General features: G+C 60.2%; 3 protein-coding genes across 4 annotated transcripts; 1 reads left to right on the top strand and 2 right to left on the bottom strand.

Moving 5' to 3' along the window:
- Nucleotides 1–167: 167 nt before the first annotated feature.
- Nucleotides 168–4,187, bottom strand: Dpp7 (dipeptidyl peptidase 7). 2 transcript variants are annotated; one of them, XM_026395429.2, is made up of 13 exons: nt 4,053–4,187; nt 3,844–3,957; nt 3,606–3,745; nt 3,359–3,522; nt 2,691–2,826; nt 2,539–2,620; nt 2,256–2,422; nt 2,004–2,064; nt 1,420–1,538; nt 1,180–1,336; nt 1,006–1,070; nt 565–635; nt 168–454 (listed from the first exon to the last, which is right to left on the bottom strand). In XM_026395429.2, exons 1-13 carry the CDS (start codon nt 4,147–4,149, stop codon nt 331–333), a joined length of 1,497 nt encoding a protein of 498 aa, XP_026251214.1. In that variant the 5' UTR covers nt 4,150–4,187; the 3' UTR covers nt 168–330. The 2 variants fall into 2 exon arrangements, with proteins under 2 accessions (XP_026251214.1, XP_026251215.1); XM_026395430.2 differs by lacking the exon at nt 1,006–1,070.
- A 4,299-nt stretch (nt 4,188–8,486) lies between these two features.
- Nucleotides 8,487–14,284, bottom strand: Uap1l1 (UDP-N-acetylglucosamine pyrophosphorylase 1 like 1). Its single transcript, XM_026395440.2, has 9 exons — nt 13,995–14,284; nt 13,621–13,825; nt 13,232–13,407; nt 12,776–12,948; nt 12,496–12,689; nt 11,910–12,050; nt 11,267–11,452; nt 10,681–10,747; nt 8,487–10,353 (listed from the first exon to the last, which is right to left on the bottom strand). The coding sequence occupies exons 1-9, from the start codon at nt 14,281–14,283 to the stop codon at nt 10,261–10,263; spliced, it is 1,524 nt and encodes a 507-aa protein (XP_026251225.1). The 5' UTR covers nt 14,284; the 3' UTR covers nt 8,487–10,260.
- A 4,847-nt stretch (nt 14,285–19,131) lies between these two features.
- Sapcd2 (suppressor APC domain containing 2) lies at nt 19,132–23,935 on the top strand. The gene is made up of 6 exons (XM_026395538.2): nt 19,132–19,731; nt 21,961–22,073; nt 22,683–22,829; nt 22,990–23,097; nt 23,178–23,297; nt 23,369–23,935. Exons 1-6 carry the CDS (start codon nt 19,185–19,187, stop codon nt 23,495–23,497), a joined length of 1,164 nt encoding a protein of 387 aa, XP_026251323.1. The 5' UTR covers nt 19,132–19,184; the 3' UTR covers nt 23,498–23,935.
- Nucleotides 23,936–25,400: the final 1,465 nt, after the last annotated feature.

Raw genomic sequence — 25,400 nt, 5'->3', positions numbered from 1 at the left:
CCCCCGGGGGGTTGCTGAGGGCCTGAGGCTCTAATGAAGTTCTGTCCACCAAGCAGTGGGCTTTTTCAGGACGTGGAGTGGCTTTCTGGGCAGGGAGGTGGGTCCCTGGGAAAGGCAAATCTCCCCCCACCCCCGTTGCCTTCAAGTGCCAGCCTTGGAGTCAAGTCTGCTTTATTGAACATTCTACAGCTTCAGCAGGCGCTGAGCAGGGGGCTCCTGCCCAGCCTCCAGGGACACACCCGGCCCCTTTGCTTGAGGTCCCCACAATGCCCCAGCCACACTGTGGACCCAAACAGTGTGTCCAGGGCAGGACGGGCGGCCGGCAGCTCCTCACTCCTCAGGGTGTCCAGGACACTGCTGCCTACTCCGGGCTGCCTTCACCCACTCGAGGATGAGAGCAGCCTCCAGCCTGCGCACCTCCAGGACCGAGTTGGGGTCTTGTGGGTGGGACGCCCTGAGAGGGCACAGGGGTTGGGGCACTCAGCTGGACATGCAGACCCCAACCGTCAGGGTGAGCCTCACCCACACCCAGCTGTCAGCCTAGGTGGGACTGCCTGGCTGCACCTGAGGTCTAGGTGGTGTGCTCCCCCATGGATGGTGACAGCAATGACCGACGCGCTCACGTTCCTCAGAATCTGTCGTTGGTGGGAGGATCTCCTGTCAGGCTCGCAGCTTGTGCTATGGGCCATAGGCAGCCTCCCTAAGCCTTCCCACCCAGCTGTCAGCATGGGCTCCAGCGGCCCCATTGGAGAGGGAAGGTGAAGGTCAGCAAGCCAGATGTCTGTCCATTTGAGTAATCAGGAAACGGAAACCAGAAAGTGGGAGGGAACAGTAGGGACTGGAGCAGAAGTGGAGGGTGGAACTGAGGGGGCCTTGGGGCAAAGCTGGCTCTTTGAGGTTCTGGTAGGCTGATAGGGAGGCCCCCTTGATACCACTCAGCAAAACCAGTGGCCCCAGAGCCAAAAGTTCTCAAGGGGGTCCATAGCTGCCCAGATCAGGACTCACCCCGCCCCCTGCCCAGGGGTCTAGGTCACCATTGGAGAAGATGATGTTGCTGGTGGCTCTGAGGTCTGAAAGACACCAAGTGGTGGCAAAGGACCCAGTGTGGCCCTTGGAGCTATGAACTGTGGCAGGTGCCGATTCAGGGTGCTGCCCAGCAACCCCACCCCCAGCCCTTACCACCGCCCCAGAAGCTGGTCTGCAGCCAGTCCGGCCGAGGCCACACGCCCCACTTATTCAGGCAGTACTGTTGGCGGAGCGTGGCGGTGAACGGAAGGGCAGGGAACATGTCCGTCACGTTGTTGCTGTCAAAGGTCAGGTTGATCTCGGTGCAGGCCTGGATGCCCCGCCCCAAGGTCAGGCAGGCAGGGGGAGTACCCACACCCACATCCAGCCACTCATGCTGCCCACACCCCTCACCTGATAGTCCCAGGCCATGGCATCAGGGCCAGTGCCACAGCCAGTGGGGTCTGCACAGCTGTGGTACAGCTGGTAGATGTCGTAACAGTGTGCTGTGCCCGAGGAATTGTAGACCAGCCCTGGGAGGAGGGATGCTGGGATCAACAGTGGACACAAATCCTGCACGCTCAGGTTACCAACCCACCCCCCTTGGGAGGGCCCTGCAGATGGCCCTGGGCTCTGCTTGGGAATCTGTGGGGCTCTGCCGTCAGCTCTGCCCTGGCTACTGAAGGCAGTCCAGTGTCACCTGACCTTCCCCACTGGCAGGGTGGGGCATGCTGACCTCCATGCCTGTTGGCCCCAGGGGCCCCACTGAACAGCCCCTCCTGTGGGGACCTTGTTGCCACCCTACAGAGCTTCTGCCTAGCCCTCCTGGCACGGGTTCTGTTTCTGTCCTTCAGCTGCGGTTCATGGCTTTCCTGCCGCAGCCCAGGTGGTCAGGAGGCAGAGCCCAAGTCCAGGGCTGCAAGTCCTTGCTCTGCCCAGCCCCAGACCAGCGGTTGGGTCTCCAACTTGCCCTATGCAAAGCTGACGGTCAGACTCACCTGTCAGTGCCCGCAGACCCACGATCCTCTGGGCCTCCCCCAGCAGCCGGTCACAGCCAACCTGGGATATAGGGGCAGCAGAGCATCTCAGAGGAGTCCCCCGCCCACAGCCCAACCTTCATGGTCCCAGGATGAGGGTCAGTCAGGGCTGTGGGGATGAACTGACCTGAGTAGGAGCAACGCCCCGGGGCTGGGCTGGCCCCAACCACCCAGGGAAGCTGGGCTGGCCTTGCACCTTGAGAGGCGCCTCACCTTGACAGGGTTGGCAGGCAGGTACCCCATGAAGTCAGTGGGGTACGGGTAGTCCATCATGGCCAGCAGAGTGAAGGCGTTGCGTGCAAACACAAAGAGCTGAGTCAGGTCCTTTGTGTCCGAGAGTGGCTGGCAGGTGCCAAACTCCTGGCTGACCCTGTCACGGGCTACAGGGAAGGGGCAGAGGGAGGCTGCTGGAAGGTTTGGCGGGGCATGGGCCGTGGGGGCTGTAGGGGGAGGGGGCTGAGGGGGCAGGCGGGGCAGTGGCCTCGTGGCCCCTCACCTCCCTGTAGGAACAGGTCCCTGATCTGCTGGAAGGCCTCCCGCACGCCCTGGACACACCTTGGACTCTGGCTGTGGAAGGTCTGGAGAACAGACCGCAGTCATTGAAGTGGCTGGCCCAGGCTGGCCCAGGCCCCCCAGGCCCTCACTCACCGCTGTGACGTCCCGGAAGAACTGGTTGGAGGTGCCAAGGCCTGCGACAGCCAGGACGGGTGCGCTGGCTGCCAGTGCCCCTGCCACCAGGTGGGGGTACTTCATCCTCATGTAGGCGCTGAGCATCCCCCCGTAGCTGGGCAGGCACAGGTTAGGGTGCTCAGCCTGTGCTCGGCCGCAGCCCTGCCCTGGCCTCTGGCCTGTCCTCCCGCCCCCCACACCCACTTCCTCTGCTTTCCTTGCAGACCACAGGTGTTAAAAGAAGGAACTGAAACTTCCGTGACCACCAGTTCTGACCCTGGCCTCAGTCAGGCACAGCCTTCACTGGGAAAAGGTCCCTGGTGGACATCCCTCTCCTCGGCCCAGCCTGGGGACTGGCTCAGGACCAGTGGGGAGGGCTTCCTGGAGCAGGCAGCACAAGGTCTGGAGCTGCCGTGGACTCGGGAAAGGTGGGGGGTTGGGACAGAGGGGACAAGTGACGCCTGAGCCCTCAGGCTAGGCAGGGGTGGAGTGTTCAGGAGGCCGCACTCTCTCCAGGCCTGACTGGTCTGGACAGGGTGATGGCCACCCTGGGGATTCAGGGTGGGTGTCAGGGAGGAGAACGAGCAGGGGTTCCACCTCTGCCCAAGGTGGCCCTGCCAGCCCTCTGCTGGTCTCTGAAGACTCACCTCCCTCCAAAGGCGATGACAGGGCCACCCTGTGCTCCCAGTTTCTGCCGCAGGGTCTGGATCAGCACGGCATAGTCGGCCAGCGCCTGCTCCACGGTCAGCAGCTCAGTGTACCCGGGCTGTGTGGACTTCTCCCCAAACGGGAGCGACTTCCCATAGTAGCGCTGTGGTGAGGGAGGAAGGCTGACCTGGCTGCCCCCTGTGCCCAGCCGCCGTCTGGGGACCCCTGGAGCTGGCCGGTACGTACGTGCTCCGCAAAGATGAGCAGGGCGCCCTGCTGGGCCGCCAGCTCCACCACAAAGCCTGTGTTGTTGGCCAGAGCCCACACGTCCACCTCGTTCCCCGTGTAGAAGAAGATGGGCCCCTCGCCCCTTCGCCAGAACTTGTCTGCAGGGGACGGGGTGGTGAGGCTAGGGCAGGTGCAACGGGCACCAGGCAGTGAGGACAGGACTGGTGCAGCAGGCAGGTGATGGGGCAGGGCTCACCTGACACCAGCACCCGCTGGTAAAAGGTCTTGTTGCCAAACCTCGCAAAGTTGAAATGGTCCATAAACTGCTCAAAGTACCTCTCCCGAAAGCCAGCGTCCAGGCCTCTGTGGGCTTGAGGGGAGAACGGGGGCTCAGGGACCATCAGGGGCCAGGGGTGCCCAGGGCCTGAAGGGTCAGGGAGGAGGGGCCGCTGGGTCAACACTCACCCCCAGCCTGGACGTCACCCAGCCCCAGTGTCAGCAGCAGGACCTGCGCCCAGAAAGGGGCCCCACAGTCCAGGGGCACCCTGAACTGGGGCCTCATGTCTGGCTCTGTGAACGGCACCCGGCGGTCACGTGAGCAGGATCACATGACAGTAGGGCAGCCTCATGTGACAATCAGGGCGGGGCTGGTCCTCCTACCGTAGCTGGAACCCGGAGCAGGGCTGGCCTGACCCTCTAGTGGGCTTCAGCTTCTGGGTTGTGGCAGGTCCTGAGGGTTCCTGGGCACCCACTATGTTCCCATGGGGATGGTTGCCATGGGACCCACAAGGCAGATGAGGGCTGGGGCCCAGGGCTGTGTGGGCACAGTGGGCAGGGCACATGTGCCTAGCCAAAGAGGGCCACAGAATGGGGAGAGGGTCCTGGAGGGAGAAGGGAGGGAGCCCAGGCCCCAGGAAGGCCCCGAGGGAGACGGCCGAGCCTGCCCCCACCCAGCAGCCCAGTCAGCTCACCTGCCTGTGGGCTGACGCTGGGCAGGGTGTGCTCACAGCCAAGCAGCAGCCAGCTGCCCCGAGCACCGAAGCACAGGGTGACAGGGCTGGGGGCAGTGTCCTCAGGCAGAGCCAGGCAGGAGGAGAGGCCTGGCCTTCCCCACGGGAGGACATGGGCTCCAGGGGCCCAACCATGGAAGTGGGGGTGCCCGGGGCTTGGGCAGGCAGGAACATGGCTGTTCTGCTCCCCTGACTGGCACCCACTGTGCCCACGCAAGCACAGGAGGGAGGAGCCGCCTTCCCCAGAGTCCGTCCATGGCCTAGGGGACTCAAGCATGAATGGAGCCATGTCCACACAGCTGGCCCTGCAGAGACCCTGTGTGAGCCCCAGAGGGGCTGGAGAGTGCAGGGTCCCCAGAGCCTGTGAGGGTGGGCAAGGCCGATGGTTCCTGTGGAGGTGAGGCTTCTGCTGTGACCCCTTGGCACACGTGGCAAGGCCTCTTCCAGAAGATGGCCCTGGACCCAGTGTCTACCTAGCCCTCGGAGCATAGCTTCTCCAGCGGCTCGCCCCCAGCTCCAGGTCACCCCATGTCCTCTACTACTTTCAGCCTGTAGGGCACAGTGGTCACCCGGGGCAGAGCAACCAAGAGCAGGTGGGCCTAGGCACCTGCTGCAGACTTGCTCTGAGGGCCCCTCTCCTTGCATCCCTAGGCTGGCCAGGTGTGTGCATCTGCTACAGATCTGCAGGACAGAGGGAGAGAGGTACCAGGTGAGGGGCATCCCAGGGGTCTGGGCTGTGGGAGGCCAGGAGGCAGTGACCTAGCCCTCCTCCACCCCCAGTCCATCCAGGACCCAGGCTGCTCAGTGCTTCTGGCCCACCTGCAATATGTCTGTGGGTCCAGGCCACCTCCTCCCACCTCTCCCAGGTCAGACAGAGATCCTGGGACCATGCCAGCCCCTGACCACTATCCACTCTGCCTGCTCAGACCTCAGAGCTGCTGGCACTGGGGGGACACTGTTCCCAAATCAGTCCAGAGCTCCACTCCACGCCTGCTGCACCTGCCTTAGGGCCCTGCTGGTCTCTGTAGTAAACCCATAAGGAGGTACTCTTAGTGATGGTGAAGCTGGGACTCTGTGTGATGCATGGTCACTGTTATCTATTTCACAAGCTACTTCAGCACCCCAACAGAACAGCCTCCTTAAACAGTAGTGTCCAGCCCCCTTCAAGCCTGGCAGCATCCTCTGCTCTCCCTGGGAGCTGAGTCCAGGTGTGTCACTGGGTAGACTCAGCAGTGCCCAGAGGTGACTACACCCCTGCTGTGTAAGTCCCTGCTTTTCCTAGCTGATCCACTGTAGATGTCACCACATTGTGTGTGTCCATTCACCTGTCAACAGACCCTTGAGTTGCTCCACGTCTTTGCTTTGGTGAATAAACTGCAATAAATACAGGTGCACAACACTACCCGAGTCCCTATTTTAAATTCCTTTGTGCATGAACACAGAAGTGGGTTTGCTGGCCAGACATGGAGGTGCATGTCTGTAATCCCAGTGACTCGGGAGGCTGAAGCAGGAGAATCACAAGTTGGAGGTTACCCTGGGCCACTAATAAGACCCTGTTCCTCCATTCTATAGCTGTCTTTTTTGGGGGGCAGGGGTACCAGGGATTGCACTCAGGGGCACTCAACCACTGAGCCACATCCCCAGCTCTATCTTGTATTTTATTTAGAGACAGAGTCTCACTGAGTTGCTTAGCACCTTGCCATTGCCAAGGCTGACTTTGAACTCGCTATCCTCCTGCCTCAGCCTCCCGAGCCGCTGGGATCACAGGTGTGCGCCACCACACCCAGGTGGTTAATGTATTTTGCTCCTCACTTTCAATGTCATTCCTGCCAGGTACAGGACACACACCTGCAATCCCAGTGCCTTGGGACACTGAGGTGAGAGGATCCCAAGTTCAAGGAAGGATAGCCTGGGCAGCTTAGCAAGACCCTGTCTCAAAGTAAAAAGTCAAAAAAGAGCTGGTGGTACAACATTCAGTGTGCAGCACCCCTGGGTTCAGTCCCCAGCACCACAATATGTAAATGATCATCCCACTTACTTCTGGCCCCTGTGATTGTGACGGGGAATAGGCCATTCATCTCCCTGGAGAGCCCTTGTCTGTGACAGGTCTCTCCTGCTGTTTGAGGGTTCCCTTTGTATTTTGAGAGTTCTGTACTTCAGTGTTGGTGGCAAAGGCTTGGTTCCCAGTCAGGTACTGTTGGGAGGTGGGGCCTTTTTGGGAGGTCCCAGTGTCACTGGAGGCAGGCCCCCAAGGAGCCTGTGGGGTCCTGGCCCTTTCCCTTCTCTCTGCCTTCTGGCCCGAAGGGCTTAGAGGCTTTCCCCCCCACACACACACACCCCGGGACGTGCTGCCTCACCACAGCCCCAAAGCAGCAGGGCCAGTCTGCATTAAGAGCTCTGAAACCCGGGGCCCAGATGAATCTTTCCCTTTTATAATCACCTCAGGTATCTTGTGGTGGTGAAGAAAAGCTTGTCACAGCTTTGGTCCCGAGGGGTGGGGCAGTCTGGGGGATCGTGATACCTGACACGTGACTTAGGTTTGGGAGAATTTGGAGGAGCAGCCAGAGGAAGCCTGAAGCTGTCTGTGGAGCTCTGTGGTGATGGTGGGGGCGCTCCAGGTGGCCAAGGGTGGCATTTCAGGTGGAAATGAGGAACTCGGGAACTGGACCAAAAGCCATCTTGGTTACACTGAGGCCAAACTCCAAGGCGATGGGCAGACCTCAGCATGGGTGTCACCTGCTGCTTTTAGACAAACCAGGGAGGGTCAGGAGTGAAGAGGAAGATTGGGAGATTTGCAGCTTGGATGAGAGAGGAGTGTAGGTCAAGTGCAGCCCAGGACAGTGAAAGGATGCAGGACCAAAAAAAAAGAAAAATCAGCTATTTCTGCACCGAAGCAATACAATAAACCTGGAGTCGCTCAGAAAGGGGGAGATGGGAATCTGCACCCGACTTTCCAGGGCAGTCTGAGAAAGGAGCCTTGGGTGCCTGATAGGCCCAAAGCCACCAGGAATCAGTTTCTCACCAGCACTGAGGCTGCTGCAGTCATGTTTCAGGTGCCTGAGGGTCTGTGTTGGTGGGGGCTTGGTGTTCACGGGACGCTGGATGGCAGCATGCCGCATGCAAGGATTACAGGGTCACGAGGCTTCCACCAAGATTTCAAGGAAAGCCTGTTTGGGAAAGCATGGCGTGGGGCCGAGCTCCTGCAAGCAGCCCCAACAGGAGGCCCCAGGGGCAGGAGCCCGCCCTGACAAGGGAAGCTGCAGGCAGAGGTATGCCTGCCAGAGACTGGCCTCCAGGGGGCTGGAGTTGGGGGGGGGTCACACACCATGCCCCAGCAGCTGTGGGTCTCAGACACAGCTCCCTCTTTAGAATAGTGGCGAGGTAGCCGCAGTGGAGTCCCAGGGCCCTGCTGCATGTTCTCCTGCCCTTCCTGATCCCCCTGCTGGGCACGGCCCACAGACTGGATCCCCCTTGGCTCCCACCTCCTGTCCGTGCTTGGCCCACCTGTGGAAGCCCTCCTGGTCCCACCATCCCTCCCTTCTTGGGATCATCTTTGAGGTCTGTCAGCAGTCCCTGCAGTGCCCTCTAACATGGCTCCAGGGAAACCATGTATCTCAAGGAGGCCTGAGCAGGAGCCCCCAGCAGCTGTGAGAGCTCCCCATGCCTCCCAGCCCCTGGGCTGTCTCAGCCCTGGTGAGGGGCCGGGCGGGGGCACAAGGGGGTTCCTGGGCACCCCAGAGCAGTCTCCACTCCAGGTGTGGACTCCAGTTCCCACAAGACCCCCAAGCTCCAGCCCTCAGACAGCTGTGCACACTTGGCCCCCTTTCCTACCACCTGTGCGCTCCTCGAAAACTGCTCCCGCCTGGGTAGTGACCAATCTCAGCACCTTGTTTATTGCAAGTGCCCATCTGTGGAGTGAAGATGGGGCAGTCTTTCAAGAGCCGATTGCCTCTTGAGAATGGGCTGGGCTCGTAGTAGGGGTGTGAATAAGAAGGGGAGGTCTGTGATGGGGACAGTCCTGCACTTCGAAGGCACCCTGCAATGACTTGGAGCACCGCACCCACGTCACATTCCTGGTTCACTGCTGTACTGTTGTCACGTAAGACACAAAAGTGTGCCAGGCACACTGGTGCAGGCCTGTAATGCCAGAAACTTGGGAGCCTGAGGCCGGAGGATCACAAGTTCAAGGCCAGCCTCAGCATCTTAGCAAGACCCCGTCTCAAAAAATAAAAAGGGCTGGGATATAGCTCAGTGAAAGAGCACCCCTGGGTCAATCCCCAGCACCCAAAGACAAAAACAAAGGCACCCAATACGGGGGAAGCTGGGTAAGCACATGAGACCTCCCTGTCCTTGTACCCATGTGGAGGAGTAATCGAGTTTTTTTCTTTTTAGTTCTTCCAAGAATTTACCCAACTAACTGTACTTGTATACAAAAGGTTTCATAATGGTTCCAGTCATGGTCATGAGGCACAGCCGTGGGCAGGACGGGGTCCTGAGGCTCGTCTCCTGCCCTGGGCCCTCTATTCGCCTGTGCAGCAGCTACAACAAGGTGCTAAGGGACGTGATCTGCTGAGGTTTGCAGTGATACCACCGTGGGGCACCAAGCACAGGTGGAAAGGCATGGGCCTCACACGGCCCTCTTGCTCAGGCTGGGCGGACAGGCATGCCCCGTAGGGGTCCAGCTTCCAGACAGGGATGAGTGGGGGCTGCAGGGCTGGGGCCAGTGGCCATGACAGCGCAGGACACTTCCCACAGTGGAGGGTGGGTGATGCTGGTGAAGATGGAGCCTCATTCAGAGCACAGGAGAGGGCTAGAGCACCAAAGGGGGGCTGAGTCAGTGTCCCCAAGAGCCTGGAGGAGCCCAAGCACCAGGATCTGTCAAAAGCTGCAGGTAGGCAGGGCAAGAGCTGCACTCCTGACCCAGCTGATTGTGACTAATGAGCAACCACCCAGGGGGTCCCCAGCACTGGCCTCATTGGTTCCTGGGGGGGAAGCACTCAATCTGCAGCCACAGCCCTATAGACATGACCAAGAGCAAGGGAGGAGTCCGTGTGCAGCCCAGCTGCTCAGAGCCTTTGCTGTGGACAGCCAGACCTCCTGTCGGCCTCCATGTGCCATGCAGGGTGAGGACCCCAGCCTCGCCCGTTACTGGTTCAGCTGCCAAGGAGGGAAGGGACAGCCCCTTAACAAGCCCCTTTGGGGCAATAAGACCTGTCAGCTCGTTCCATTTCCCCATCTGAAGTCCCAACAGTGCCTCAGCCACAGCCAGCGTGCCTTCCCCATCTCTGCCGAGAATGTGCTGGGCCTACACGTCAGTCAGAGTGGCTTCCAGACAGACAGGGTCATCCCCACCACTGGGCTCTCCAGATGCACACATCCCTCCTACCCCACCTGACGCCTCTTTTCAGTATCATTCTCCAAGGTCCTGAAACCCTTGGCCTCCCAGCCAGATCCCAGTGCCAGAAACGAAGCCAAAAGCCCATGGCAGGCTGGTGGTCACTTGTGTCTGCAGGTGACGGAGGAGGGGGCATCTCATTCAGTGGAGGAGCATCTTCCCTTCTGGGTTCTGCAGGCTGAAGGTGCACAGCAGTCTGCCTTCCAAGGGGTCGCAGAACACGGCTGCGTCTCCACCCAAGGGCTTCCGTGCTGCAGGCCTGGGAGAGTCACATCTCCTGCAGCCGCAGAACCCTGGCCTGCTCCTCATCCAGGATGAACGGGGACTGCAGCTCCCGGCCTTGCAGGTACATTTCCAAACCCTGAAACAATTAGATCACGATGTCCAGCATCCACCTCTCAGCTGCCCATTTCTGCCTGGAGCCAGGGAGGGTCAGCAGAGAGCTAGTGTCCTCGCTCAGTGAGTGACTGGCCTGAGACTCAGACCTTGGTCATTCCTCCACAAAGGCCTCTGGACACCTTCCCCCACCTATACCCCAAAAGGTCCTCTTTAAGGAAACTTTTACCTCATTGGTAAACTGAGGCAGGGCTGTGACTTGTCCACTCTGCACCCAGCTTCCCCAGAGCCTTCCTCTGGCTCACACCACCAGACCCCAGAAAAGCCCCAGACAGGAATGGGCAGCTCTCACCTCTCCAGAGTAAGACACCAAGGGCGATATCTCACAGATGGCCGGAGGGTCTCCATCTGGGGGTAAGCTAGGGGAAGTCCATGAGTCAGTATCTGCTTCCTGTGCATGCCCTGGACCCCCCAGCATCCCATGTGCGGAGCATGCCCTGGACCCCTACCCCCAGCATCCCTTGGCAGCCGAGCTCCACACACAGGCCCCCTCCCCAGCACTCTGCCTCTGTGCACTCAGCCTTCCCCCAAGGAACAGGCTCTGGCCTGGGCTAGAATGTAGCCCACACAGCCCAGACAGCCAGGTCTCGCTCAGCTGCAGATAGCTGGGGAGTCGGAAGCCAAATGTCCTTTCCTTTCCAGTCCTGAGTCAGAGAACTTGCTGTCTTCTGACAGCTCTGCCTGGGTCTTCCTCAAAGCTTATAAGTTCAGAGTCTAAGCCCCCTGCCCAGCAGAACTCAAGGGTGAGACAGAGTGCAGGCTGACTCTCTGGGTGTGTGACCAGCAGCGTGTGTTAGGGTGCTAGAGCAAAAGCTCCCCCCAACCGGGACAGTGGTCGGGCCCTGGCCCCTCCAGGCCACACCCCAGGGCTCGCTCACCAGGACAGTGCAGGAAGCTGGGCCCCATGTGCATCCAGGAAGCGGGCCCCGGCCTGCAGAGCCCACCGGTAGTGCTGAGCAAGCAGGGCCCGCCTGGCGGAGGAAGGGTTGTCCCTGCTGGCCGCCTCAGCATTCTTCAGCGGGGAAAACTCCTCCTCCCGAAGCACTTCAAAGGCAACAAAGTTCCTGGTGGGGAGAAGGGCTGGTCATCCTGGGCCCAGCCAGTAGCCCTGGTCTGGGCAGGTAAGGGGGGCCCTGTTCTCAGGGAGTCTGTTCCCAAGAGCAGCAGATCCAGGGAGGGTCTTCCCTTCAAGTCAGCTTCTTCCCACTGCCTCTGCCCAAAGCCTGGAGCCAGCCAGGGTGAGGCTCAAGGGCACTGGAAGCCACCAGCCACCTGCTGATACTCCTGAGTAGGAAGGGCACCCATGTCTCCCCACCAGCCAGCTGCCCAGATGTCCCCTTTTCCTCACCCTGGGCCACTTCTTCAAGAAAGGAATGCTCTCTGGCCTTCTCCCCAGACCTGTCCACAGCCTCCCAGTCCCTTGGCCCCTCACTGAGCCTCCACTTCCCTGCCTGAATGGGCCTCAGGATCCACCACCAAAAAAGAGTCAAGAAGGAAAAAATAATGACTTCTACCACGAACCTAGCAAATGGGAACACATCAAACACGAACTTCTCCATCTTGATGCCGTTTGGCTTCAGCGGCATCACCAGGTTTCCCCCCTCATCCACGTAGGGAACCTTCTTCACAGCCACGTGTGGCTGTAGCAGGGGCTCACAGTCCCTGGGGGGCAGGAGGATAGGGAGGAGTCAGACAGGACACCTCTGGGATCCCTGTCCCCACCTCTTGGTGCACCTGGTCAGGCAGGGCACCCAGGCACAGGTGAGGAGGCCCAGCCAGATCCTGAGGAGGGCACAGCTCCCCACCACCCCACACCCCCAGCCACACCCCTGCCCAGGCTAATGGAAACCAGCAAGTCATAGGGAAGAGCTGGTGTCTGAGGGCAAGGAGACCCACAAGCAGAAGACAGGCTTGACCACAGAGCCCCACATAGGTCGCCCACAGAATGCAGCCCAGGGTGGATCTCCTGGGTCCTGGGCTTAAAAACAGGAACTTTTTCCACCTAACCCCACAGCCCCAGTGGCCGTGGCCCTGGCCCATCTGGCATGCTGGCCCTTGGTCATGGTAGGCAGCTCTCGCTGGGCTTCCATAGCCTCCTGCTGGCTACCTGGTGATGGTCTGGAGGAAGTCGCGGGTGAAGAAGTGATTGCATATGTTGCCTGCATTGTAAATCAGGCCACCATCAGTGCCACGCAGATGGGCGACCTCAGGGTTGATCTCACTGTACTCCACCACTTGGGGAACCCCGTCCAGCTGACACACCACGCCCACAGGTTCCTCAGGGTACGCCTTTTCCACCACCTGCAGTCACGAGGGATGGGCTCAGCACTGGGTGAGGCCGGGCTGAGTGTGAGGGGTTTGGTGGAGGGGCCGGGCTTGGCGCTCACCTTGGCCCCACAGTCGGCACCCTGCAGCACACAGAAGCCAATAAAGACGGGGTCAGCCAGCCGCACCAGAATGTTGTCCACACAGTACACATGCACAAACTCCACTCCCCGAAGCTCCATGTCCTGCAGGATACGGTGGTCCTCTAGAGCACAGTAGAGACCCCCGTTGCCATCTGCAGAGGGAGAAAGAAATGGGCCTTATCACTGGCTCCAGTCAGGCCTCGCCCACTAGTCCATGAAATGTTGCAGGTGGGCGTGCCCTGACATTCACCATCAAATAACTCTGTGGCTGTACCATGCAACAGATGGCAATCAATGCCCAGAGAGGAGAGGTGACTGGCCTAAGATTAGACAGCCTCCCAGCAGCACATCCAGCCAGGGATCCAGGCCTCTGGACCCCCAGCTGCACTGAGATCCAGGCTGGTGGCCTCTTCTTGTCTCAGTGGTGGGTGGTACCTGGAGCCATGGCAACTTTGTCTTTCCGCTCCAGGATGGCCCTGCCCTCGAAGGTCACAGCAGGTAGCATGCGCTGTTCAAACAGGACCACGTTGGCTGGATCCAGGTGGAAAAAGTCATGCTCCTTGAAGAACTTGGCAGTGGGCCCCAGTGTGAACTCACTGGTCATGATGTACCTGTAGAGGAGACTGTGGTAAGCTGGCTCCAGGGCTCCTGACCCCTCTGCCAAAAGGGGCTGTGTAAGAAGGGCACTGGGGTCCAGATTGGGGCCTGTCAGACCTCAGCCTGGGTGGGTTTGGGGCTTTATCCAGGGCTGTGTTGGTGTGGGGGATCAGGCCTTGGTGTGGGGCAGGGCTGGTACCATATGGGGAGGGACAGGGAGGACACACCAAGGCACGGTGCAGTGAGTCCCATGGCGCTCGCCAGCCAACTGCTCCACCCGCCGGATGCGTTCCGCCTGCAGCTGGTACAGGGTCTTCTGGCTGGGCAGCCCCACATCATACATGCCCTTGGGGTAGGTGACACCCAGCCGAGTGCCCTGCCCGCCAGCCAGCAGCAGGACTGCCACCTTGTTCAGGGCAATCTGGCGGAAACCTAGGGGTGAGGGTACACCTGGGGCTTCGGCTACAGGACCTTGGGACTAGTACGCGCGAGTGGGGAGCGCTGGAAGGCAAACCAAACTCCCTGAGTCCCGCTCGGTGGGCATGACCCCTTCTGGCCCGCAAGAGTCGCCACCCACCACCGGGACCTCTGCACCGCCTACCTTCCTCCTCCCAACGCCGCCGGGTCTCGGGGTCGCAGAGCCTCGCGCGGCCCACGCGCTCCGGAGGCAGGGGCTGCAGGCGCGCGGCCAGGCCGGGTGGCGGGCCGGAGGCGCGTGCCCAGGCCGCCGCCGCGCGTCTACAATGCTCGCGCAGCGCGTCGGGCTCGAGCGGCGCCAGCTCAGCCAGCAGCGCGGCGCGCGGCCCCGGGGCCAGCTCGGCCCAGAAGCGCATAAGATGCTCCTGGCCCGCGCGCTGGAGCTGGGCGCGCACGTCCGATTCCGAGGCCATGTCGTCGCCGTCGCCGTCGCCGTCGCCGTCAGACTAGTTGGCACTCGTGACCCGCGCGCTCCTTCCGACTAGGTCACAAGACCTGGAGGGCGGAGCCGACCCTGGCTGGGCGGGCCCAAGGTGCCCCCCTTGACCCGGACCCGGCCCTGAAGCGGCCGCAGACTCCCCCGCCCTGCCCGGTCTCCAGCCTGGCCCCGCCCCACTCCGGGGCCTCCCGGTCCCTGGATTCGTCCCCGGAGCTGGCGTCCGGGTTCCTGCCCGGCTCTTGGCTTTGGCTCCGCCCCAGGCCCTCTCTATCCCCGCCCCCAAGACAGTCCCGTCCGCCCCTCCCCGCTCCGCTCCTAGGAAGCCGGAGAAGGTCTGCGGTAGTTCCTGCAGGAGCGGGTGGAAGAGCTGGACCGTAGCACCGGAGGCGAAGGGGCGACCGAGCTGAGGCTGCGGCGCCCCTCAGGGGATCGGTGACCCCGCCGGCCAGGCGTGGGGGATGACCGGCCCTAACCCTTCCTGGTCACTGCCAAGCGGCCGGCAAGGGCCTCTAGGAGGAGTCCAAACCCTGGGCAGGGCTGAGAGCGGTGGAGCCAGATCTAGCAGGCGGGCTGCTAAGAGGACTGTCCCGCGCGAGCGGGGGTGGGGTGGGGCTCCCTTCTCGCGGGGGGTCGGATACTTCCCACAGCCCACTGCCCTAGCCCCTCCCGCCTGGTTAACTATCACATGTTAAGAGATCTTGCTTCTTCTGAAGCCTCTTGTGAAGAACAGGAAGGCATAGCTTCAGCCATCTGGGGAAAAAAATCTTAGAAACTAGCTTTATTAAGTCTAAAAGTAAAGCATGCTTTTAAAAAGCTCAAGTAGTGTTCTGGACCCAAAATGTAAAGGGGCTTTACCCTCAGGTCTGCCCCTGACAAGACAGTGTGTCTCCCTGAGTCGGGAAGCCCACAGGAACCAGGCCACAATAAATACCCCTAGACCACAAGAGGGTGCCCCCCAGTCTGTGTGTGTAGTGCTGGGGACTGAACCCAGGGCCTTATGCATGCAAGGCAAGCACTCTACCAACTGAGCTGTATCCCCAGTCCCCCCACCCCCAGTCTTAAACTTGCCTCAGGCCTTCCTGGTCCTCCTGCCTGACCACTCAGCCTCAGAAAGCCATATGACTCAGGGCTGCCGCCTCCCTGCGTTCTCAGGGGCCTGTCCCTAGGGCGACAAGTAAAATGAAGGAGGGGTGCTGAGCCTGTTGTTCAGCCCCCATCTCCTTAGATCAGCACAAGTTTGTTGACTGAACAAGGCCTAGCATCGCTGTGACTGGGTTGTGGCCAACAGGCAGGGAGCTTGCTGAATGAATGGCCACTCTGTTCTGCTCTGATGGTTTGTGCGGTAGAAGGGCAGCCACTGGCCATCTTCCGAGGTGGAGGGACTGGAAGTAGAGAATTGTGTAAGCAGAACAGGCTCCACACCCCAGGCCAGGGTCCATAGACCCTTATCACCCTTGTAGGGCTGGGCAAGAGAGAAGGCACGTGCCCTTTGAACCCAGATATCAGAACAAATTTTTTTTTTAGTTGTAAATGGACAGAATGCCTTTATTTGTTTATTTCTATGCGGTGCTAGGGATGGAACCCAGTGCCTCACACAGGCTAGGCAAGCGCTCTGCCACTGAGCTACAGCCCTAGCCCAAAGCATGAATTCTTAAACCCTCTGAGTCAGGAGCCCCCAAAACCTGCTTTAAGACAGGGGTGGAGGGCTGGGGATGTGGCTCAAGCGGTAGCGCGCTCGCCTGGCATGCGTGCGGCCCGGGTTCGATCCTCAGCACCATATACAAACAAAGATGTTGTGTCTGCCGATAACTAAGGAATAAATATTAAAAAAAAAAAATTCTCTCTCTCCCTCTCTCTCTCTCTCTTTAAAAAAAAAAAAAAAAAGACAGGGGTGGAGGTAGGATCAGTGCCTTTGGAAAGTTAAGGTTTGTGCAGCCAGAGGCACTCCTAGGACCAGAAGAATGGACCTCCTTGGACAGATAGGGACATGAAGTGTCAGCAAGGCCAAGGTGGGCAGTAACCTGTGGACACCTGCGGAGGCAGGCTTGTGGCCAACTCACCTTGGCTTGGGGCCTTGTCCCAGGGATTCAGGGGAGCAGGGCCAGAGGCCGTAACCCTGTGAAAGACTCAGGGACTGGATAGCACTTGCAGGTCCCTCTCTCCATTACCAGTGCTGGGGCTACACTGGGGCAGAGGGGCCTAGCCACATGCCCACCTCCCCCAGAGGAGCTCTGGGCTGGTACATGAGAACAATTAAAACTGGGATGGGTGCCTCAAAAAAAGTCATGGGAGGGCTCTAGAAGGGCCAGGGGTGATGGCAAAGCTGAGAGCTTCCGAGTCTGTGGAAGGTCAAGCTGGGCTGGGAAGCAGCTTGGAAGGAGGATGTGGTCAGAGCTCAGGCCAGACAGAACATAGGGGCTATGCCTCAGTCCACACCTGAGGCCAGGCACTGACTCCACCAGGGCCATCCAGGGGCCATGGGGAAACCACAGGCCCAGAGCCAGCTAAGGCTACCTCCCCTAGGGTTTTGGATACTCTGAGAAGCCCTGTTTCCTCTGCACAATATGCTCAGGTTAGCTGGGGGCCCTGCCTGGCCTGGGCACTGCTGGTAGCTGACTTGCATACCCACACTGACCTCCAGTCCAGTCCCACAGAGCTGGCCCTTGGCCTCCCCATCCCACAGGCCTTATCCTGGCTTGTGTCCCACCCAAAGATGGCCTTTCCACTGTGGCCTCTTTAGATAAGGTTTCCTGTGTCCTGTCTGTCTCCTGAGCACCATGGTGAACCAGGACAATGTTAGGTCTGGGAGTGGCCTCACCCTCTCCCAAACAGCACAAGGACTCTTGGGGGGACAGCTATCCTAGCCAGGCATCTAAGGTAGGGGTGTATAACTGGGCCTTGGGGGGGTAGAAGGATCAGTACCTGGGAAAAGTTTTTCTTTGTTTGTTTGTTTGTTATTGGGTACTGGGGATTGAACATCCCAGGGGCACTTAACCACTTAGCTCATCTCCAGCCCTTTTTATTTTTTATTTTGAGACAGGGTCTCACTAAGTTGCTTAGGGCCTTGCTAAGTTGTTGAGGCTGGCTTTGAACTTGTGATCCTCCTGCCTCAGCCTCCCAAGCCACTGGGATTACAGGCTTATGCCACCAGCCTGGCTATTTTTTAAGACAGGGTCTCATTAAGTTGTTTAGAGGCTCCATAATTGCTGAGTCTGGCCTTGAACTTGCAATTCTCCTGCCTCAACCTCCCAGGTCACTGGGATTACAGGCATGCTCCATTGCACCCAGCTCTGGATGAAGTTTTAAAGAGCACATATATCAGCCAGGAGTAGATACAGAGGAGAGGGCCTTCTTGGTAGGAGGGCCACCAGGCACAGAGCTTAAGGGTGAGGAAATGAGGGTACACTAAGGACTGGGGCAAGTGGAGTACTGAAAGGAGAGTAGGTATGGGAAGATGAGTCTGTAGAGGATCGTTGACCTGCCGCTAAAAGGGGAACCAGGAATAGGCTTCTGTGACCAAGTTCCATGGGGTGACTCTGAGATCATAGCCTTTTGGGGGCCCCACCCAAATTCCTTACCCTGAAAGAGTGTATAACCCCATAGAGCAGTAGAGCCAGGGGAGTTGGCCATGACAACTGCCCCGGGGCCTGAGACACAGAGGACCCAGGAGAGAGGCTGGCTGAGGCCTACCCAGGAGGTGCTGAAGGGAGGCCTCTGGGCCGGAGCCTGTCCAGAGGTGTTCTGGAAACGAATAGAGTACTTAGAAAGCAGAGGCAGCAGGAAACATGTGGGTGACACTCAGTGTCCAGGAGCCAGGGTGGGGGTGGATGGGACCAGGGCAGGTCCTAGACGACAGGCAAAGGTGGAGGCAGGGGTCCAGCCAGACAGTGCCTGAGCACCTCCTGCTCCTGGAGGGCGCTCCTAGTTAGCTTTGAAATACACTCCTGGAGCAAGAATGCCGGCTAAGGACCTCATCTGGAGTAATTTGATCCCTGTTAGAAACAAAACAGAGGCTGGAACAGAGGATCTGGGGGGGAACAAAGTTTCGAGACCCAGGAGGAGGTATCCGCAGAGGACCAGGAGCCCAAGGGAACTGGTTACCGGATGGGTATCTGGGGACACAGGAGAAAGTGGCTTTGTCCTGCAGCCGGCAGGACAGGCCAGTCTGGAAGTGGGGGCAAAGGAGGAGCTAGCAGTGGTGGGTACAGAGAGGCCTCTGTGAGGGGGAGCGCCCAGCTGGCTGGAGCCTGTGATCCTCTTGGGGCCTTCCTCCTGCAAGAGAAGGAGGCCTCAGAGTCTGCTGGGACTTGTGGCCAGGAGACCCTCAGGGAAGAGGACCCGAGGGAGCTGGCGGGGTGGGTGGGAGGTGGGATCCCTGGAGGGGTTGCGCCCTCCCTTCTTCCCCCAGGAGGCTTCCTAGAAACAGGATTTTTTGTAGGGTCCCGGGCCCTACCTGTCGGAAAAGGGTGGGCGGCTAAGGGGCCGCGGGACCAGAGAAAAGGCTGAGCCGCTGCGGCAGGGCTGGTGGGCGTGGAGGTAGAAGAGGAGGTCCGGGAGAAAGCCTGAGCTGGGGTATTCGGTCCGGTCCGCCAGCCTTAGACCCCTCCCAGGCACCGCAGTCGGGAGAGCCTGCCGCAGGCCGGCCTCTCAGCTAGAAAAATCAAACCAGGGACCGCGGCCGTTCAGCCAATCGGCGAGCAGATAAGCTACCTTCGGCCAATGACTGCCCCGAATGCTAATGAGGGCTGACACCGCGAGAAGGGCCCCATTCAAAAGTAGCAGCTATTGTGGCTCAGGGCCGCGCACCCTACAGATTCCGCTGTCCTGCCGCGGCCAGAAAGGAGCGTGTGGACGCGGGGACACAACCCGGCGTCCATGGCCGCGGCCGCGATGGCTCAGCGGGGCCGCGTGCCGCCCGCCCCGACTGCACCAGGCACCGAGGGGCTGCCGCGCGCCTTCCTGCAGAGCCTGCGCACCCTCTTCGACATCCTGGACGACCGGCGGCGCGGCTACGTGCACCTGCGCGAGATCGAGTCCCGCTGGCAGGGTGCTGACGCGCGCGAGCTGCCCCGCGGCGTGCTGGAGGGCCTGCGCCAGGTGGCCCCGGCCAGCGGCTATCTGACCTTTGAGCGTTTCGTGGCCGGGCTGCGCACCTCGCTGCTGAGCGCTGATGGTGGCCCGCGAGACCCGACGCGCGCCTCGGGCCGGCAAGGGGACAAGCCGCCACCACCGCAGCGCCTGGTGTTTGCACCGGCGGACGAGCCTCGGACTGTCCTGGAGAGGAAGCCCCTGCCTCTGGGTGCGCGCCCTCCGCGGGTCGGCCCGGGGCAGCTGGGCGGGCCTGCGGAGGCGGCGCCCTGCCCTGCAGAGCCGGAGCGGCCCCTGAGTGCGGCACTGGAGCAGAGCCCCAGCACGGACGCCGGTGAGTGTGAGGCGTCCCTCAACTCCGCCTCCTAGATCCCCAGGGCTGTGTCCAAGGCTGGAGCCCGGAAGTATCTCCCACGAGGGACGGGGATGGGACACCTTGGTGGTGGACTCCAGAGCCAGGAGCGCGCCTCAGTGGGCCCGGGGGGGCCTAGAGGTTTGGGCATGTGCCAATGTACTTAGGGCCTAAGGAGGCCGGCCCTTCCCCTGGCAGGAGTCGGGTGGAGCAGGACTGTGATTTGGAACACTCACTAGGAACACACCTTGTATCAAGCCTGAACCAGGCACTGGAACAGCTGCCCAGTGTGAGGGAAGGTGGGCCATTTCCCATGCCTGACCCAAACCTGGGACCTCGACCTTCGGCTGCTGCTCAGGCAGAGGTGCTTCCCTGTGGAAGAGAAAGTCCCCCTAGACTGTGGTCAGAGGGTCTTTCCCAGTCTAACAGCTCAGCCCAGAGAGCTGGGCCTATTGCCCCAACCCAGGCCCGGGCAGGTGGGAGCTGCTGGAGGTTTTCCAGGAGCACCTGGCACCTGTGCAGAGAAGAACAAGATGTGTGTGTGTGTGTGGAGGGGGGCTAAGTGTCTGGGCTGCAGCAGATGCCACAGAGGGATGCAGTCTATATCCCTGGGGACTTTTAACAGGCTCCTCTCTGGCTTCCGGTCCAGCTGGCAGAGAAGGAGACCGTTGAATGGCCCCTGTCTGACTTGTTCCCCAGCACCTTCCTTGGAACAGGACCTACATTATGGCTGGGGTGGGGGCAGGCTGCAATAAACCTAAGGTCCCCAAACCCTCAGCTCATTCAGCGTTTGTACATGCCCTTTCAGGTGCAGGCTTGGTCACTGGTGGCAGCTGCTAGTCCCTTTTGGTCACTTTTGTTGCTGTCCATTGCTTTGCCAGCTTGCCAGACCTCTCCCCCTGCCTCAGGGTGATCTCCAATTCTATGACTCGTGCTTGGAGCCACAGTGGCCCTGGCCTCCCTGGTGAACTGATCCAGCAGCCCCATACCAGGCTGGGACCTCTCTGTGTACTTCATGGTCCAGCCTCCCTGTCCCTGTGGTTGGGAGGCTTCTGGGTGCAGCTGACACCAAATGCAAGGTGGATGTCATCCTGTGGCTGTGCAATTTGAAACCAGCCTTAGAACTACATGCAAGGACAGGCTCAGGGCTTGGTTATGGTCTAGCCCTGCTCTGCCCTGTGGCACTGGTTTATTTACCGCACCCCCTGAAGGCCACATGGCCAGTGCACCCATCGTAGGCAGCGCTTACACTCATTACTCAGCCAGGTTCTAGCTATCACCCTTTTACAGGTAAGCCAAGGCCCAGACAAGAGGCAAGCCATGCTTGATTGACAGGCTGGATTTCAGAGGACCAAATCTGGATCCCCAACCACCCTACCTTTTCAGTAAAGCTTCCCAATACCCATACAGCGTCCTAAGCCCTCAGCCCAGAGATTCAGGCTTCCTCTCTCATGCAGAGCAGGCCCAATGTCCCAGGTTCCTCCCCAGCCCCACTTGCCAGTGCCGTCTTGCCCCTCCCCACAACATGAGGGCTCCTCCCACCGCCTCACCCTGAACTGTGGCTCAGCAACTGGAGATGTGGACCCTGAGGCCTGCCATAGACTAGGCTGGTTCTTACGCCTCCGCCCCACTCCCAGCCCCGGGCATGACCTGGGGGATGAGCCTGGTGCTGGCGACAGGGCACCCTCCTCTGCACCTAGAGCCCCTTTCTGTAGACAGGGAGGCCTTCCAGAGACCCCCCCCACAAGCCCTGGTGAGCCTGAGGCACATGTCTCGGAGCTCCAGGACATCTCCCATGAGCCCAGGACATGCCTGACTGCTGGCTGTGCGCTATGTTTGTATGTGTTAAGTTGCCTCATACTGCAGTTGCTCCCGGGCAAGAGTTGATCTCCATCAAGCAGCTCCACCTGTCCCCTGCCTCAGCCCCTGCCCAGGAGGGCCCTGTGAGAGAGGGACTGAGAGAACCAGAGGCCCTGCCAGTCCATCCCTTACCCCTTACCCTTTACCTAGCAGCCTTTGAGACCCCCAGCTGTACTCATTGTGTTCTGGGCATGGGGTAAGGTGTGGAACTGTTAGCCCTCCCTGGCAAGTGAGTGGGCTCCAGGTGGGGGTGACTGGCAGAGGACACCATGCAGGCCTGGCCCCCAGGATTCACAGTGCCTGGGTTGGCTGGGCCTGGAGTTCAGCCAGGTTTCTGCCTCCCCACCATAGGAGCAGCAGGCTGCAGGGGCCTGGAAATAGATGCAGGAGATGCTCGGCAGGCCCCACGGGCCCGAGGGGAACGTCGGAGGCACACGATCACCAATGGAGTGGACTGTGGCCTGGTGAGAGGGGCTAGGGCTCTGAGGGACTCTCCAGGTTGTCTGGGAGGTTGGGAGGCTGGGAGCCAGGGAGGGGCATGCAAGCCAGCTTCTGGGGGAGTCCTGTTGGGCGCATCTGTCAGCTCCAAGAATCTCCCTACCTGGGCTTGAGTGCACTGGAGGGCTGGCCAGGGCCAAGCAGAGGAGGTCATGAGGTCCTTTAGGGACATGCTGTGACAGGAAGCTTGGGCCCTGCCCTGCCTGCCCCAGGAGGCTCAATTCTGAAGTTCGGCCTATCATGCCAGGTTCCTGCTTTCTACAGAAAGAACCCTTGAGAGGGGGTGCTGAGCCAAGCCAGGGGGGAGTCTGAGAAGAGGGGCTGAATGAGAACAGGGCCTCCACTGTGCTCCCAGAGCAGTGGTGCCGGGCTCCCTGGGACTGGCTATGAGTATCCATCTGTGTGGTGAAGCCTGCCCACGTGCTGATGTACTCTGTGTAGGTGTGCATGTGTGATCTGCTGTGCATGCCTTAACTTACACTCCTGTGGCTTCTGGCACATTCACATAGGCATGTAGGTGTGCATGGATGTGTGTGCTCACTGGCACGTGTGTCCTGCACACACGTGTGTTGTAGCTGAAGCAGCTGAAGGAGCTGGAACAGGAGCAGGAGGTGCTGCTGCAGGGTCTGGAAATGATGGCTCGGGGCCGCGACTGGTACTGGCAGCAGCTGCAGCGTGTGCAGGAGCGCCAGCGCCGACTGGGCCAGAGCAGAGCCAGTGTGGTGAGTGCTGGGACCGCCCCAAGGTCCCAGGGCACCCTTGGGTAGACCCCCACCAGAAACACCCTGTGCTCCCTCTAGGGTCTAAGCAGCAACTTTGGGGGGCAGGAGTGCCAAATGGGGGACTCCCATCACTTCCCAGTGCTCCCCCGCTTTTTTCCAGGACTTTGGGGCTGCAGGGAGTCCCCGCCCTCTGGGGCAGCTGCTACCTAAGGTGCAGGAGGTAGCCCGGTGCCTGGGGGAGCTGCTGGCTGCAGCCTGTGCCAGCAGGGTGAGTGATCCCAACCTCCCCCCATTCCCTTGTCCTGGAGACTGTCCAGGGGAGGCCTGCCTGACCGTGCCCTCCCACAGGCTCTGCCCTCCTCCTCGGGGCCCCCATGCCCTGCCCAGGTCTCCACCTCATCCTCAGCCCCGGGCTGGCAACAGCAGACCATCCTCATGCTGAAAGAGCAGAACCGGCTTCTCACCCAGGTGAGGTGCAGGGAAGTGGGGAGTGGGGGCTGGAGGCCAAACTGGCCCTGACCACCTGCTTGCTCGCCCAGGAGGTGACTGACAAAAGTGAGCGCATCACTCAGCTGGAGCAGGAGAAGTCTGCCCTCATCAAGCAGCTATTTGAGGCCCGAGCTCTCAGCCAGCAGGACACTGGGCCTCTGGACTCCACCTTTATCTAGCCAGGCATGCATCCAGGGGGGCCTGCATTTAGCAGGACATGCATTCGCAGGATGTGCATCTAGCGAGACTGTATCTAGCCACAGCACAGCCTTGAGCCCTGTGGGCACCCCTGTGATTCCCTCTCCGGCTGAAGACCATCAGCTGGCCTGGGAAGAGCCCTTGAGTGGGAGCCTCCCTCTACTCTTGGGGTCTGGGCCTGCCCCAGGCCTGCTCTGCCAGAACACTGACGCTGTTGGAGCCTTGGGGGCCACCTGGGGAGAGGCTCTGTGCACCCTACAGCCTGGAGCTGCTACTGCCACTGTCATTGGATGGTGGGGGACCCCTTCTGATGTTTATCAGGTTCCAGGCATCTCCGGGCCCAGAGGGACACATTTACAGCTGTCCTGGTCCCTCCTGCCTGTGACTGGGGTCCTGTTTCCAGTAAAAAGTATTGGTCACACCGGGCTGCACTTTAAATAACGGCCAGCAGAGGGCAGTGAGTGACCTGCATGTTGGTATCTGGGGTTTGTGGAGCATGGTAGGGGGTCTGGTGGTGCTTAGGGTGGGTGGAGAGATCTGGAGGCCAACCAGTAGGAGGCCTAGGGGCAGATGCAGGTTGAGGTCCCAACTGGGGGCACCAAGACAGTGATTATGCTTCAGCTGGGAGCAGATGAGGGGGTTGGGGGCTGGCCTCTACATGGGACTCTGCCTGTGCCTCTTGGGAGCCCCAGAGATAGTAATCAGGGTCTAGTAATCAGGGTCTAAGTCCCAGCCAAGGCTGAGAAGGAATCTGGCTGCAGCCAGAGCAGGCCTGGCAGGCTCCTGAAATGGAGACCGGAGCTCGGTTTGCCTGCTCCCTCCCACAAACCCCAGACTCTACAAAGCACTTGGGTCCTCATCCTCTTGGCCAGGACTCCACCCCATATTGAGTCCCACAGCAACCTGGGACTTGGTTCCAGACCTTAGCCTGGTCCAGGAGTGACTGATGGTCACCAGAGTGGCTCAGGCCCCTTTCCTAGGGACGACCCTGTCCCCAGGAGGAATGTCCCAGTCAGTCCCAAGGCATGGTGTGGGCATAGCACATGCACCCCACAGGATACAGGATCCCCAGGTCTGGGATCTGCTCAAACCTCCATCCTCCCAGCTTGGCCCCAGGAAGGTGGGGCTAGGACACATCCCCTCAGCCACAGCAAAGTGAACTACTGGGCACAGGAGGTGGCTGGGACCCCCAGCCCCCATCACTCCCTGTTCAGGCACATGTCCAAACCAACCCTGCTCAGACTGGCCTGGTGGGGTCCAGTGTGCAGTGCCATGAGAGTGAGGGACACTGCAGCTTCATGGGTGGGCCCTGCCTGGGCCTCTGGTCCAGTGAGGGTGGGTGTGTCACGTGGCTACCCACAGAGCCTGACTCCCCTGCTGCACCTGCAAGACATCCCAGCTCACTCACAAGTTGGCCCAGTACCTGAACCTCCCAGGAGCCAGTTCTGAAAGGAGCCCCACCTACAGGTGGACTTGCTGGGCAATGATCACAAATATCCCTGAGGGCCTGCCCCCCATCACACCCAAGGGATTCAGGAGGCAAGAGACGGCACAGCTGGCTGGTGAGACTAGTCAGGAGACCACACAACGAGAGCACAGCTGAGGGGTAGATTGAAACAAACTGGTGACAGGTGGCAGGAGGCAAGGCCTTGGTGCTCCATGCACAGTCACAGGTACTTCCTCCAAGTGTGCAGCCTGGAATGGTCTGCCTGTGCGGCTCCAGAGGTCTAGAGGCAGAATCTAGAGGGGCCCAGTTGGCAGGGCCCGGGGGGCTGGCAGAGGCCAGTGCAGATCCTCTATGGAGCCTCAGCCCTAGCGGCCCCCGGGGTGGGTGACTGTCCTTCCTGAAGGCTGGTGCCTCCTTGCAGGAGGTGAGCAGCATCT

This window comes from Urocitellus parryii, chromosome 4 (assembly GCF_045843805.1).
Source record: "Urocitellus parryii isolate mUroPar1 chromosome 4, mUroPar1.hap1, whole genome shotgun sequence".
Lineage (NCBI taxonomy): Eukaryota > Metazoa > Chordata > Mammalia > Rodentia > Sciuridae > Urocitellus > Urocitellus parryii.
Note: the sequence above shows the minus strand (reverse complement) of the source record. Positions and strands in the feature narration are given on the sequence as shown.